Raw genomic sequence first — 14,476 nt, forward strand, 5'->3', positions numbered from 1 at the left:
GTATTCATTTCTATGATAAGTATTTTTTTGGACGGAAGGAGTACAAAGCATGAAACACAGCGCAACAAAAGTGGGATGAAAAGTTTTCTTCAGTTAATTTTTATTCCTCTCCAAAGTCCAAACAGACTACTGGAAACACACACGGCTCTGCCTAGCACTTGGTAGGTTTCCTCCTCTGTTTTCGGCAGAAAAAAAGTATCCTCCCCTCTATAAATAACCCACATTCATAGGAATCTTCCCTTGGGGGCTTCAGAAATGTAAAAAACATGATCACTCTAGATCTTGGATAAGCAGGAGCTTACCTGGACCCGAGTTTCTTCGCCTCTCATCAAACAGGTTTGAATGTGTCATACCCCTCCAGATATTACATTTTGACAGACTCCAGTCTTTGGACTTGTCAAAAAACAAGTGCCGTGACTTCAAAGCGACACCCTGACCATGACACATCGTATTATCCTCCAATTCTCACGGGGCTACTTAGCATATGACATCTCCTTAATCTAAATCATAGTTCTACAAAGTCGACTATAGCCCCGTTATAGCCTTGCTATAGCTTAGCTTTTTCAACAGAATGCCACTAAATGAAATCATGTACAAATATTATTGTTATAGCCCGCTATAGCTGATTTGAAGGTCTGCCGCTATTTGACATAGCCCGTTATTTAAAGCATTGATCTAAACTGAGAGTGTACCACCTGTAAACCACGAAGTCCACCATACGACATCTGTAATGGATGGCCGGCCGGCCGGCTTATCCAGAGGTTTTATAATTTATATCTTCCATATATAGCAAGTCAAGTGAAGCAAAGCAGCACCCCTACCAAGCCATCATGAAGCATCTCCATCTTGTAGGCCTCCTCCTACTCTCATGCACTTGTCCCCTACTATGCGCCGCCCGGCGTGAAGCTGTGGCGCTTGTGCGTTGGAAGGCTAGCTTGGATGGTGCCGATCGGTCCCTCGGGCCATGGTCGATGGCCAACTCCACAAGCCTTTGCAGGTGGAGGTACATCACCTGCGACTCGGCCGGGCACCTCTCAGAGCTCAACCTTGGGGGTGCAAGGCTGAATGGCACGCTCGACGAGCTCGACTTCTCCGCCTTTCCCCACATGGAGAAACTCACCCTGTCCCGGAATGATCTGCACGGCACAATTCCGGCAGGGATTGGCAACCTGACGAGCTTGGTCGTGCTGCGGATCTTCGACAACCCGTCTTTGCGGGGCGCCATTCCTCGCACCATTGGCCAGCTGAAGCACCTTGTCGTGCTGGAACTGGATGGTTTGGGGCTTGGTGGCTCACTCCCCGGAGAGATTGGTAACTTGACGAGTTTGGAGAACCTCAATCTCAACTTGGTTGTTTTGACCGGATCAATCCCGCCTACAATTGGGATGCTCGTGAAGCTCCGTGTGCTGGACCTGGAAAACAACAATCTGACAGGGATCATCCCGGTGGAGATCGGAAACATGACGGAGCTGCAGTACATGCACTTTCAAGATAACTATTTGGAAGGGAGCCTACCAGGTACCATCTCTCGTCTGATAAATCTCCAGGAACTGGGTGTTTCAGGAAATCAGCTTGGAGGCCACATCGTCCTGGAGTTTGGGAATAGCAGCCTCCTGAACACGGTTGACATTGCAAAGAACAACTTCTCCGGGATGTTCCCGCCGTCCATTTGCGTGGGAGGAGCACTGAAATTTCTCGATGCCAGGTACAATGGATTTACGGGCATTCGCCATCGGACCTTTCGAAACTGCACAACCCTGCGATACGTGGACTTCACGGCAAACAACATTGTTGCAGAACTAAGGGTATGTTTTAGTGACCATCCAAAATGGCTTACCACCATGGCTTTCAGTCAGAACCAGCTGTACGGCACGCTTCAGACAGATCGGCGTGAGGATTTACTTTGTAACTTAACCAATTTAAGCCTCCTAGACCTATCAAACAATGCCTTACATGGAGATCTTCCCAAGTGTTTCTGGGACTTGCCAAATTTGGGATTAATGGATTTGTCCAGCAACTCTTTCAGTGGTGTCATTCCATTCTCAAGGACATGTCAAGTTAAACTCAAATATCTACTCCTAGCCAATAACCATTTTAGAGGTACCTTCCGTCTTGGTCTTAAGAAATGCATAAACCTTACCACTCTAGATCTTGGAGGCAATGATTTCTCTGGTACAATACCTTCTTGGGCAAGCATGAGTTTGCCCAAACTCAACTTTCTTCGGCTGTCATCAAATATGTTCGATGGTATTATACCTCACGAGATCTTACAATTCCGCCGGCTCCGGGTATTGGACTTGTCAAAAAACAAGCTCACAGGACCTGTACCAGACGATTTCACGAATTTCACTGCCATGGCACAAGAACAGGAAAGCACTGGCATCACATATGCTGACCCTGACTTTTCTGAAAAGCGAATTCATATAGTTTGGAAGAATGTAAACTATGCTTACAGTCTGAGGATAAGAGCCGTGGCAGGTATCGATTTATCTGGTAACTCTCTTTCACGAGAAATCCCAAATGGGCTCACAACCCTTCTTGGACTCAGGTACCTCAACTTATCAGGAAACCATCTGTCAGGTTGTATTCCCGAAGATATTGGCAATCTGGTACTGCTGGAGTCCTTGGATCTTTCTGAGAACCAACTCTCAGGGGAAATTCCGCCAAGCTTGGCAGCTTTGAAGAGCATCAGCGTGCTGAACTTGTCGAGCAATGGTTTGTCAGGGAGGATACCTACAGGCAGTCAGCTGCAGGTACTTGATGATCCGTCGATATACAGTAATAATCCTGGGCTATGCGGGTTCCCGTTGGAAGACTGCATAAACTCCTCGATAGCGGCGCAAGCTGAAACAAGCCTGGATGAAGATAGAGAGACAATGTGGGTGTACTGCTTTGTGGCTGCTGGGTTCATCTTTGGGTTCTGGCTCTACTGGGGCATCTTCATGTTTCGCAGCAAGACATGGAGGTGTGCATTCTATCAGTATGTGGACGACATGCAAGCCAAGGTAACCAAGAAGATATACAGCTTCATCTCACGCTTCCAGGCCGACGGCTCCAAATGATTAAGTGCGCCGTGTGGTGCTGAAGTAAAGGCATGATTCTATAAATATTTTCCTTGTTCTGTTATAAAAGAATTGTGGTGAGGAAGTTGTGCGTGTGTGTTGGATAGTGCTTTGACATGTATGAGTCTGTTTAAGTTTTTAGCTGCCGAAGCCTACATATTTTTGTGCACCAATTCCATGAGAAACCTGGTGACGAAAACATCTTTCCGCTCTGTAATAAGGAATCTGTATGTGGCCATTTGGGTGGTTGTCTGCCCTCTACCAAACCTTAGTTCTGTGGCACAGAGAAAGGAGGCCTATGCTCCCGAGTCGCTCCCGCGGGCGACTCCGGGAGCCAATCCTAGCGCCGCCACCTCTCTACTCCTGCACCACCCCCCCCCCCCCCCCCCCCCCCCCCCCCCCCCCCGGCCTAAATGCATGGTTAATAGTACAGCCAGCTGCTAGCTATATGATGTTGACACGTCATCTATAACCAAACTTATAGCCCGCAAGTACAATAGCTAGATGTAAATAAATAGTACTTTATTGATACAAGGCCCATCATCCTCTCTCACAAAGTGTCTAGGAGCATGTGTTACAGCCGACTGTTAGTTTGTAGCCCGCTTCTCTTCTCTCTCTTCCAACTCATCACAAATATATTATTTTAAGTCTTACAGCCCGCCTACGTCATCCTATTGTACTTGCTCTAAGGCCGTGTGGCGGCGACGGCGGGGGGGGGGGGGGGGGGGGGGGGGCAATTTCCTCCCGCGTGCTGGAGCTGGGCATCGCGGGACGCGACCTCTCGTGTCGTCGACCTCTCCTTGGGTCATGCCCCCCTTCCCTCGGCTGCCAGGCGTCCCGGTGGTGCTGCTTCCCTGTCCTGAGGCGGCCATCGCTGGGAGGTCTCGCTGGTGGCGGATCTGGCTTTCCCAGCCTACATCTGGGTGGCGGCGGTGGCGTACGCGGGTGGTGGCGACGACCTGCTAAGGTGGTGGCGGGGCGCTTGGTGGCCTTGCCGCACCGGTTCGGGTGGTGGGGCGCTGGGCATCCATGGCCTGGGGGCAGGCTGTTCTTCGGCGGCGTGCCGCAGTCGCTGTAAGGCGGCTCGAGGCTGCCCCTCGGGGTCTCGGCGTGGTTGTGGGCTGTCGCAGCGTGATGGTAGCCCTTTGTGGTGGTCGGGGTCATGTCACGGCGGCAGCTGGACTCCCCCGACGTCGGCCCGTCTGTGACGGCCTGTGTCGGCTTCGATTCCTCTCCTCGTCGTCCGAGCTCTACCTTCGTCGAAGGGCTGGTCCGCTTCCAGCGGCGGTCCATTGCTCGTCTCGCACTCGTTGTTGCACGACCGAGCTCGTCTCGCGCCCGGCAGCAAGGCCTAGCTCGTCTCGCGCCCGGTAGCAGGGCCTAGCTCGTCTCGCGCCCAACAGCGGGACCGAGCTCGTTTCGCACCCGATGCTACTGGACGGGTCGATGGAGGCCAATTCTGGCCGGCCTTTTGGGTCTCGGCATTGGGGGCTGCCCAGGGGTGCGAAAGGCATGCGGGGCCTTTCCGCTCATCTCTTTCGTTGGGGTAGCGTCGGACCTCGGGTGAGGTGGTGTCAAGGTCTGGGATGCCAGGGCGGCGGTCCTGGTGGTGGTAGCTTGGTGCTCATGGGCTTAGCCCGTGGCTCGGTGTTGCCCAGTGGTCATGACCGTGTGGACGGCATGGTGGCCGGTGCGTGGCGTCCAGTGGCGGTGAGTATTGGCGGGGGTGAAAACCTGTTCTATCTTCGGACGGTCCAGCGGCGGCGAAGTCGCTCCCTTCTTGAAGGTGTTGTCGCGGCTTTCACTGTCCGTCGTGTTGCTCTAAGGAAAACTCTGATCCTCGGATCGGGCGGCGGCGGCACTCCGGTGTCATAACCTTCCTGAAGGTGTCGCCTTGAAGCCCACGGTTCGTCATATTTGGCTTCATCGGATTTCAGTGGAGGACCCCCGTAGTTAGGGGTGGTATTGCTGCCCTCAGCGCCTATGTATCATGTCTTAGATGTGTGCGTGTGTTGTGTTGACGTGAGTCTGCACAAATGTTGGTTACTTTACTTATAAAACGGAACGAAAGCCTTTTTCGATAGACCTTAGTTGTGTCACATCAAGTACCAATCAAACAAATTTGTTATCCCCAACTTGAAAAGTCTTAATTCTTTACATATGTGTATTGTTGATTCGACACTGGTGCATTCTTTACCTGTGCATTTTCTGGACTGGTCTTTTCCATTATCATGTACCATGTCATCTTGCCATAATCTCATTAGACTGAAGAAAAACAATCTTGCAAGTCTTGGACCAAATAGGTGGACGAAAAATATGCATCTGGTAAGTGTGTTCAAAAGACAATTACTCCCTCCATCTTGGTGTATAAATCATTTGCGTAGTTCTAGGTCACTGATTTGAGGAATTAAATATATGTTATATGTAATGAAAAATATATCACTAGATTTCTACACGGATGTAGTTTCTAAATATATATATTGTATCATATATGATACATATTTAAATAATTAGATTGTTGATCTAGAATTACGCAAATGACTTATACATCAGGACGGCCGTGGTAATTAATATTGCGTTCCGGTGGACCCTATCCAACGGCTGACCCTATCCATTGACGTTTTTTAGAATGCACTTACTACGGATATGTGTCCACAAATTAATGTCATTAATGGCTATTAACTCAACATCGAAACGCTTCCTGGTTTCACTTTTTTCCCTATAAAAAAGCTTCCTCGCAAGTCAGAGCCAGACAAACCAAGTCTTCCTCCCATCAACACCACACCTAGCTGAAGATGAAGGCTGCACACACGATGCTCCTTGCGGTCGCCCTCCTCGCGCTGGCATCAGGTATTCATTTCCTCTTACGATGATGCGTCGTTTCATCGACTCGACAAACAAATCATACGCTTTACGTTATTCATGGTACTGATTTTTTGTATTCTGTTCTTCCGTAGAGGCTGCAGTGAAGGCAGACGTCTGTACAGGGTCACTTCACAAGACGCCGTTACCGTGTGATGAGCCAGGTTGCCTGCACATTTGCCGCGAGCATGTGAATGGAGACGGGCACGCGTGCCCTCAATGCAATTGGACTGCTAGTTGCAACGTTAATGGACTGTGCCAGTGTGATGTCTGCCTCCCTCCTCCTTCTGCTCCTATCCAAGACCAACAGAGCGACTGAGATATGCTAGTACTAGCTTTCTGAGATGGGGATAGGATAGCTCTGGTTCTCTGTAATAAGAACGATTGTTCTCTGCAAATTTGATATCGATTCACCAGTTATATGATACTAGCTCTGTCATAAAATATAAGACGTTTTTACAGTTCTAAAGGAAGTATAATGGAATGAGCTATATATTGCTATATATGCCAAAGATAGGCTCATGGCGCATACCACCGGTAAACGCACCACGTCTAGCTCGTCCACGCGTTTGGTGCTATCCTCGCACGCTGTGGCCTGGATGCCACCGCTACAGGAAAAAACCGAAGTTGATGTGTATCTGTATGTAAGCCAAACGTAAATTTACGGATACCCGGTTTATAGGTCAACACGCCGAGTATCAGAGTATCTCTAGCAGATTAGTATAACGTCGATCCGGAAAACGCGTTTACACTTCGCGAAAAAACGGTTTTACAAGTTAGAGCAGGCGAATGCATAGTGAGATCCCGTAAAATAAACCTGTAAAAAAGATATTCGTAGAAGATGTTTTTTGACAGGTCGGCTCGAGTTACGACGGAACAGATCCCTTAAACTTAAACTGTAAATTAAATTTTTGCTTACATTTTTTTCTCACATCTTCTTCTTTCTCTCGTTTGTGTCCATGGTCAATTAAATTTATTCCTAAATACAGAGACGTCGATCCCTAAATCCATTTAGAAGCTAGCTAGCTCCTTTGTCCATGAATTCATCCAGGAGCTAGCTAGCTAACTAGCCCCTCCGTCCACAAATTTATCCAGGAACTAGCTAGCTAGCTAGCTCCTCCGTCCACGAATTCATTCAGGAGCTAGCTAACTAGCCCCTCCGTCCACAAATCCATCCAGGAACTATTCAGGAGCTAGCTAGCTAGCTAGCCCCTTCGTCCATGAATCCATCCAGGAACTAGCTAGCTAGCTTCGGTGTCCACGAATCCATCCAGGAGCTAGTTAGCTAACTCCGATCATGAAATCCATCCAGAAGCCCGGAGCTAGCTAGCTAGCTTCCGGCGCCGACGCCGAATCCGGTCAGGATGAGCAGGGCGACTGCCAGGATGGGCGGGGCGGTGTCCGGGGACGGGCGGCCAGCGTTCGGGGAGAGGCGGCCGGCGTACGGGGACGTCCGGGGTGGCGTACGATGGACGTCGACGGCAGACATGGAAGTTTTCTTGGTACTTGGCCTCCCGCCAACTGCTTTTTCTCGATACATGGTACCGTAGAGGCGAACACGAAAACTGTGTTTTTGCAGATCAGGAGGAGCTTTTTACCACGCCCCGCAAAAATATTTACGGGTCCGATGCGTTTGCAGGGTCTCATCAGTCAGTTTTTTCGCGCGAACTTGTATTTTAACAGTTATTTTACGGGTTGGGGCATTATACATGATCTGCTAGAGATGCTCTCAAAAGATGAAAACATGGGAACAAATTTGACCTCGCCTTATAAGAGCAACTCTAGCAGACCCCGCATCCGTCCGGCCCGCAAAACGTGTTTGCAGTTCGCGGAAAAACGCCTTTGCGGGCCGGCGCGTACGACTGCGGATGCAGACCCCTCATAACGGATCCGTAAAAAGCATATTCGTGGAATATGCTTTCTGAGACCCCGCGCGGGCTGAAATGTCCCTCCCACCAACCGCTTTCGCTTATATGCAGGGCACCGCAGCGGCGAGGGGGAAACCCGCGAATTCGCGGGTTGGGGCCGAGATTTTGCAGACCCCGCATCCCGCCCCGACCCGGAAAATAACCGCCAAAATGCGGGTCGGGGCGGAAAAACCTGCCCGATCAGACCCCGCATCCCGCCCCGGCCCGCAAAAAAATTGGGGTGCTCAGCAAAATCTCGGCCCCAACCCGCGTATTCGCGGGTTTCCCCCTCGCCACTGCGGTGCCCTACATATAAGCGGAGGCGGTTGGTGGGGGTCATTTCAGCCCGTGCTTTCCCCCACCAACCACCTCCCCTCTCCCCCTCGCGCCGCCACCACCCCGCCGCCCAGGATTCCGACGAAAGTAGCCGGCAGGAGCTCGCCGAAAGGCCGCCACATGCACGAGGCCTCCCCTCCCCCTACGTTGGGGGTTGCCGGATTTGCGGATCTGCGTACCTTCATCGCGGGGCCGCCGGATTTGGCTTTTGCCAGCCACCGGTGGCTGCGCCAAGCGATGGAGTGGTCGGGGAGCATCTCCCGCAGCCCCGGCAAGGGCGCATCACCGCATGCAGGGACGGGTTCGTCCTCCCGGCGCCGTCGACGATTTGCGGGCATTGATTCGTCCAGCCGTTCACCGGGCTCGGCGCTCGCGCAGCGGCTCTGTGGCTCGCCGTTGCCTCTCATACTGTGCGACGACTGCACGCAAACAGTGTTGCGGCTTACTTCGGCCACGTCGAAGCACCCCGGATGGGTGTTCTTCAAATGCGAAAACGACGGGGTACGTGCACTTGCGGTAGCTCATTTTGCATTATGTTGAATCAAATTAAGGTGCAAATTTAGGTTTTCTGGACCGGGAGGAGCTGCGCCAGATCAGACCCCGCAAAGCCGACCCGTAAAAAAGCATATTTTTACCGGTCCGTTATGCGGGGACTGCATCCGCGGCCGTGCGCGCCGGCCCGCAAAGGCATTTTTCCATGAACTACAAACATGTTTTGCGGGCCGGACGGATGCGGGGTCTGCTAGAGTTGCTCTAAGCCGAGTGTGACAAAAATATATGCTTTGTTTTATAGGAGGTTTACATACCCACCCCAGTAAAGGTTTGTGCACCGCATCATGGAGGTGGTTGACGGCACCGTGATGCCTATAACCTGAGTGTATCTCCGCAACACTCGCCGGATACCCGATAGATGACACTTGACTTATACTTTGCATATTTTGCAAAGCTATTTCTTAATGCAGAAAATGACATTTTAATATTTCCCGTTGCAATTTATGTCTATTTATTGCATTTGAAATAACTTCTTGATTATACTCTCAATAACCTTTATTTTTTGGCATGATATCTGGCTTCATATCACACTTCTAGCTATCGCCTTCCCAAGCCTCTACTCCCACTCCATCAACAATGACATTCTAGTCTCACATGTCATGCATGCAATATGGGCTACTTTTGAACCTAACGAACCGGCTTACCACTGTTGCCTCGAGCGAGTTTGCTGCTCTTTGTTTGATGTGGCATGATTTCCATCTCTCAGATGGTTCAGAGTAGCGCGATCTTTTCCATGGATCCAACTTCTCCTCGAAGGTATAGATTATGACATCGTCATGCATGACGATGAAACAGGACGACCATACACCTCTAATCTGGCGCTCAAGATCCCCACAAAAACTAACAATATATGTTTGCCTACTCTTTAGAGGAAGGCTCGACACTCGGTCCAATCTACACCACAAGGCAATTGCTCTTGACGCTCTCTATCTGTGATGTACATGCTAGTCAGAGGTTACCTCTTCATCACCTATCCGGTTGCCTCTTAGAATTGGCACTAGCTCGGCCTAACCACACTACCAAGGTATCAAAATCTCTAGCTCACCCCATCACCTGTTGGGCTGGACTCTTGTGTCTCGCCTGAAGTGCTCCTCATAGTTCTCTGGCAGATATGGAGTTAATTGCATGGAACTACCACTCTTCGACACCATGTTACGAGTCAGTGCCACTAGTCATTTTGCTCGCAGTTCAGTACCACGATTGGTCCTAATCGTTACAAAATGGACTGGCCACCATATGACCGCGTATGGACGTTGTATCTGACATTGCGGGCCCACCCGCCAGGCGCCACACTGGCGAGTCGGCCCTGCCGGTGTGCTGACTAGGACACGGTCGGTCTTAGTTAGTGGGCTCGGTTGGACCGAGCCCGAACCCTAGCTCTCGTCTCCACTCTCTCCCTATCCTCTGTCCCCGCGGATCGGTGATGGTTGCGGCGACCCCCTGCGATGGCAGTGTCGTGGGAGGCTACGGCGACCTTCCTGGCCTCAGGCGCGATGACTACGTCGATTTGGACGTCTCCAGTTCGTCCTACTACACCAACGACTAGGAAGAAGAGGAGGAGACGCCCATGTCCATGGATCAACGGGTTCGGCTCGCTGAGATGTGGGTGGTCAACCCCACCACAAGCCATCAGTGGACTAGTGGAGCGGGTGGAGTGTTGTAAGTCCCTCCATTTTTTCTTCTTTCATGTTCAAATCAAAGGGCTAGGGTTTGTGTTGTTCTAAAAGCATTGAAAATTTTAATTTTGCAGTGGCTTTTAGGTTAGATAATGCTATATGGGATGTAAGGATTGACTTGTATGATGGGCATAATATGTATAGGAAGATTTGCAGCTCAGATGTGACATTTCTGAATATTTATGCACTATTGACAACACTTGGATATAATTTCAATGATGAACTGTACCACATGAAGAATACTGCTGATGGACCTGACACAGAGCATGGACTAGACCTTATTGAAACAAACATCAAGTTTCAACAACTAAAGAAGCATTATGAGGATTCATTAGTTCTAAATTTGTTAGTGAGGGCAACACCAACTGTCAGTTCAGGATTTGTTAGTGAGGGCAACATCAATCATAGAGTAGATGAATCAGCTGCAGTCTTATATCAACCACCTGTTGTGTATGATCTCAGAGAGCATGGTGTTTTTGCTGTTGATGATCATGGTGTAGTTTTTCAAAGTCAGGGCAGCAGCAGCAGTAGTACAATTCAACCTACTCAACATACTGCTATGTGCACACAAGAGAGTAGAAATGTCAGCAAGGGGAAGTTGAAAGTTGTGTTTGAAGAAGAGGATGAGGAGAAATATAATAGTAGTGATGAGGAAATTGCATATGACAGTGATAACAACCCTTTTAGCATGGAGCAGCACATGATTGATGAAGCTTGAGATGAAGAATCAGAAGAGGAACACTTACATTTTGAGGGTGACACTAAGGTTGAGGATGATGATGATGAGGAGGAGCAGGTGAATGTTGTTGCACTAGAAGAACCACCCATGCAACAATCTGCAAGGAAGAGACACAAGCTACAAGTTAGGAGAGGTCCCACCACTAGGTCAAACTCTAGTGTTTTAGAGGAGGTGAAACCTGGTTTCATTCCTTCTTCAGATGAAGAAGGTCATGGTCTGCTATTTGACACCGATGATGATGGACATGAGGCACCAACATTTGTCCTAAAAATGCAAGAAGAGTAGGGCCAAGAAAAGAAAACCTAGGATATGGTATAATGACAAACTTGAGCAATCACATCAACAGTTGTGTCTGTACATGTGCTTTAAGAATCAGCAGCAATTTAGAGAAGCATTGTTGAGATTGCACATTACACAGGCAAGAAATTTCAGGTACCACAGAAACTTAGACAAAAGAATAATTGCATGTTGCAAACATGAGAAGTGTCAATTCTGCATAGTTGCTTCAGTTATCAAAGGGGAAAAGACATTTGCTATTAAAAAGATGAGTCTGCAACACACTTTCCCTAGCAGTACAAAGTCATCAAGGGTTACTGCAAAGTGGCTTGCAAAGACATATGAGTCATTGTTCATATTTGATCCAAGCACTAGCATAGCCACTATGATTGACAACTTCCATGAGAAGTATGGTTTTGATGTGCCCAAGCACATGGCCTATAGGGCCTAGAACCTTGATGTGCAAGCTGTTTTAGGAGAGCACAAGCAGCAGTATCCCAGGTTGAGGGACTATGCTCAAACCATCATGGATACAAACCCTGGAAGTAGAGTTGTTGTGACAATAGTTACTCCAAAACCTACAACAAAAAGACCACATCCTGGACCAAGGTTTCAAGCAATGTTCTTCTGCCTAAATGGAGCAAGAGAGGGATTTCTAAATGGATGCACGCCATTCATTGGTTAGTAACATGTTTATTTCATTATAGATGTTGACTAACATCTTGTCAATGATAGATGTTGACTTTAAATGTTGCTTTCTTGTAAAATTAGGTGTTGATGGGTGCTTTATTAAGCTGAATACTAGTGCTCAAATCCTAGCTGCCACTGGGAGAGATGGAAATAACAACATATTTCCACTAGAATTTGCTATAGTTGGACAAGAGGACACATCGAAGATTTGCCTTCGACACCTATATTTAAATTTCCAGAATACTCGGTTTAGGGGGAAGATCTTAAGAAATGTATGGATAATGCTAGCTATGCTTATAACCAACACAAGTATAACATTGCAATGAATGATCTGAAAATGAGAGTGGGGAAGCATGGAAGTGGCTAAGTGGAATACCAAAACACACATGGGCTAGACATGCTTTTGACACTAACTGCAAGATAGACTTGGTTGTTAACTACCAGTCATAGGTGTTCAATAATTACATCTTAGATTTTAGGGGAAAAAACTATTAGAACTATGGTTGATGGTATTAAGGACAAGCAGAAGGTGAGGTGGCATAGGAATAGAGAAAGAGGAAAAGCAGCTATGTGCGAGATCATATGTCATTATGCTGAGAAACTAGAGGGGAAAAGAGAAGGGCCCAATTTTGCAAACCAATTCAAGCTAGTGTTTATCTACGGCAAGTGACCAGTGGGCAACAAACACATGCAGTTAACCTTGAACAACACACATGTGGTTGCAGAAAGTGGGGCCTGTCTGGCATACCATGCAACCATGCTATATTAGAAATTAATAAGGCAAAAAGGTTTTGAGAGGACTATGTTTCCAAATTCTTTAAAAAAAACTATGTACCTGGCATCATATGACCATATGATATATCATGTTCCTGGTGAACATGACTGGACACAGACTCCTAGACCAGACATAGATCCACCTGACTTCCATATCAAGAGAGGAAGGAAGAAAGAAAAGAGGATAAAGGGCAGGTTTGAAGTTCCAAAGCCAAAGGACACTTATAGAATGGGCACTATAACATGCACTAATTGTGAGCTCCAAGGGCATAGGTACACCAACTGCAGGAAACCTTTGAGTCATAGTTGGCTATGAGGAAAAATATAACATGGGGTAATCCACTGACACCCTCTAGTTTATTTTTTGTATTTATGTATTTCTTAGTTACTATTTTTTACTTTTTTTGCAAGGCACGTGCAAGATCACAATCCCCAGCTGGAAGTTCACAACCCCCACCTTCAATATCACAACCCCAAGTGCAAGATCACATCAACCAGCTGCAAGAACATAGCAACAAGCTGGAAGTTCAAAGCCCCGACCTTCAATATCACAGCCCCAAGCTGCAAGATCACAACGATGAGTTGCAAGAACACAACAACCAGCTAGAAGATCACAACCAGCTGCAAGATCAAAGCCAACTTCAATATCACAACCAGTTGCAAGATCATAGACTGTTGGAATTATGCCCTAGAGGCAATAATAAATATAGTTATTATTATAATTCCTGTATCAAGATAATCGTTTATTATCCATGCTATAATTGTATTGAATGAAGACTCATTTACATGTGTGGATACATAGACAAAACACCGTCCCTAGCATGCCTCTAGTTGGCTAGCCAGTTGATCAAAGATAGTCAGTGTCTTCTGATTATGAACAAGGTGTTGTTGCTTGATAACTGGATCACGTCATTAGGAGAATCACGTGATGGACTAGACCCAAACTAATGGACGTAGCATGTTGATCGTGTCATTTTGTTGCTACTGTTTTCTGCGTGTCAAGTATTTATTCCTATGACCATGAGATCATATAACTCACTGACACCGGAGGAATGCTTTGTGTGTATCAAACGTCGCAACGTAACTGGGTGACTATAAAGGTGCTCTACAGGTATCTCCGAAGGTGTTAGTTGAGTTAGTATGGATCAAGACTGGGATTTGTCACTCCGTATGACGGAGAGGTATCTCGGGGCCCACTCGGTAATACAACATCACACACAAGCCTTGCAAGCAATGTAACTTAGTGTAAGTTGCGGGATCTTGTATTACGGAACGAGTAAAGAGACTTTCCGGTAAACGAGATTGAAATAGGTATACGGATACTGACGATCGAATCTCGGGCAAGTAACATACCGAAGGACAAAGGGAATGACATACGGGATTATATGAATCCTTGGCACTAAGGTTCAAACGATAAGATCTTCGTAGGATATGTAGGATCCAATATGGTCATCCAGGTCCCGCTATTTGATATTGACCGAGGAGTCTCTCGGGTCATGTCTACATAGTTCTTGAACCCGCAGGGTCTGCACACTTAAGGTTCGACGTTGTTTTATGCGTATTTGAGTTATATGGTTGGTTACCGAATGTTGTTCGGAGTCC

General features: G+C 47.8%; 2 protein-coding genes across 2 annotated transcripts; both read left to right on the forward strand.

Moving 5' to 3' along the window:
• The first annotated feature begins 125 nt into the window (after positions 1-125).
• On the forward strand, positions 126-3,309 carry LOC123445157 (LRR receptor-like serine/threonine-protein kinase GSO1). Its single transcript, XM_045122100.1, has one exon. The coding sequence runs from the start codon at positions 831-833 to the stop codon at positions 3,060-3,062; it is 2,232 nt and encodes a 743-aa protein (XP_044978035.1). The 5' UTR covers positions 126-830; the 3' UTR covers positions 3,063-3,309.
• A 2,491-nt stretch (positions 3,310-5,800) lies between these two features.
• On the forward strand, positions 5,801-6,351 carry LOC123440656. The gene is made up of 2 exons (XM_045117218.1): positions 5,801-5,912; positions 6,020-6,351. Exons 1-2 carry the CDS (start codon positions 5,858-5,860, stop codon positions 6,241-6,243), a joined length of 279 nt encoding a protein of 92 aa, XP_044973153.1. The 5' UTR covers positions 5,801-5,857; the 3' UTR covers positions 6,244-6,351.
• The last annotated feature ends 8,125 nt before the right edge of the window (positions 6,352-14,476 follow it).

Source organism: Hordeum vulgare, chromosome 3H, assembly GCF_904849725.1.
Source record: "Hordeum vulgare subsp. vulgare chromosome 3H, MorexV3_pseudomolecules_assembly, whole genome shotgun sequence".
Classification (NCBI taxonomy): Eukaryota; Viridiplantae; Streptophyta; class Magnoliopsida; order Poales; family Poaceae; genus Hordeum; species Hordeum vulgare.

What these genes read in the sequence shown, in the direction of transcription:
- LOC123445157 (XM_045122100.1), top strand. Translation starts at nt 831, where the DNA reads ATGAAGCATCTCCATCTTGTAGGCCTCCTCCTACTCTCATGCACTTGT.
- LOC123440656 (XM_045117218.1), top strand. Translation starts at nt 5,858, where the DNA reads ATGAAGGCTGCACACACGATGCTCCTTGCGGTCGCCCTCCTCGCGCTG. An exon ending in CCTCCTCGCGCTGGCATCAG is followed by an intron (nt 5,913 to 6,019) that starts GTATTCATTTCC and finishes GTTCTTCCGTAG; the next exon opens with AGGCTGCAGTGAAGGCAGAC.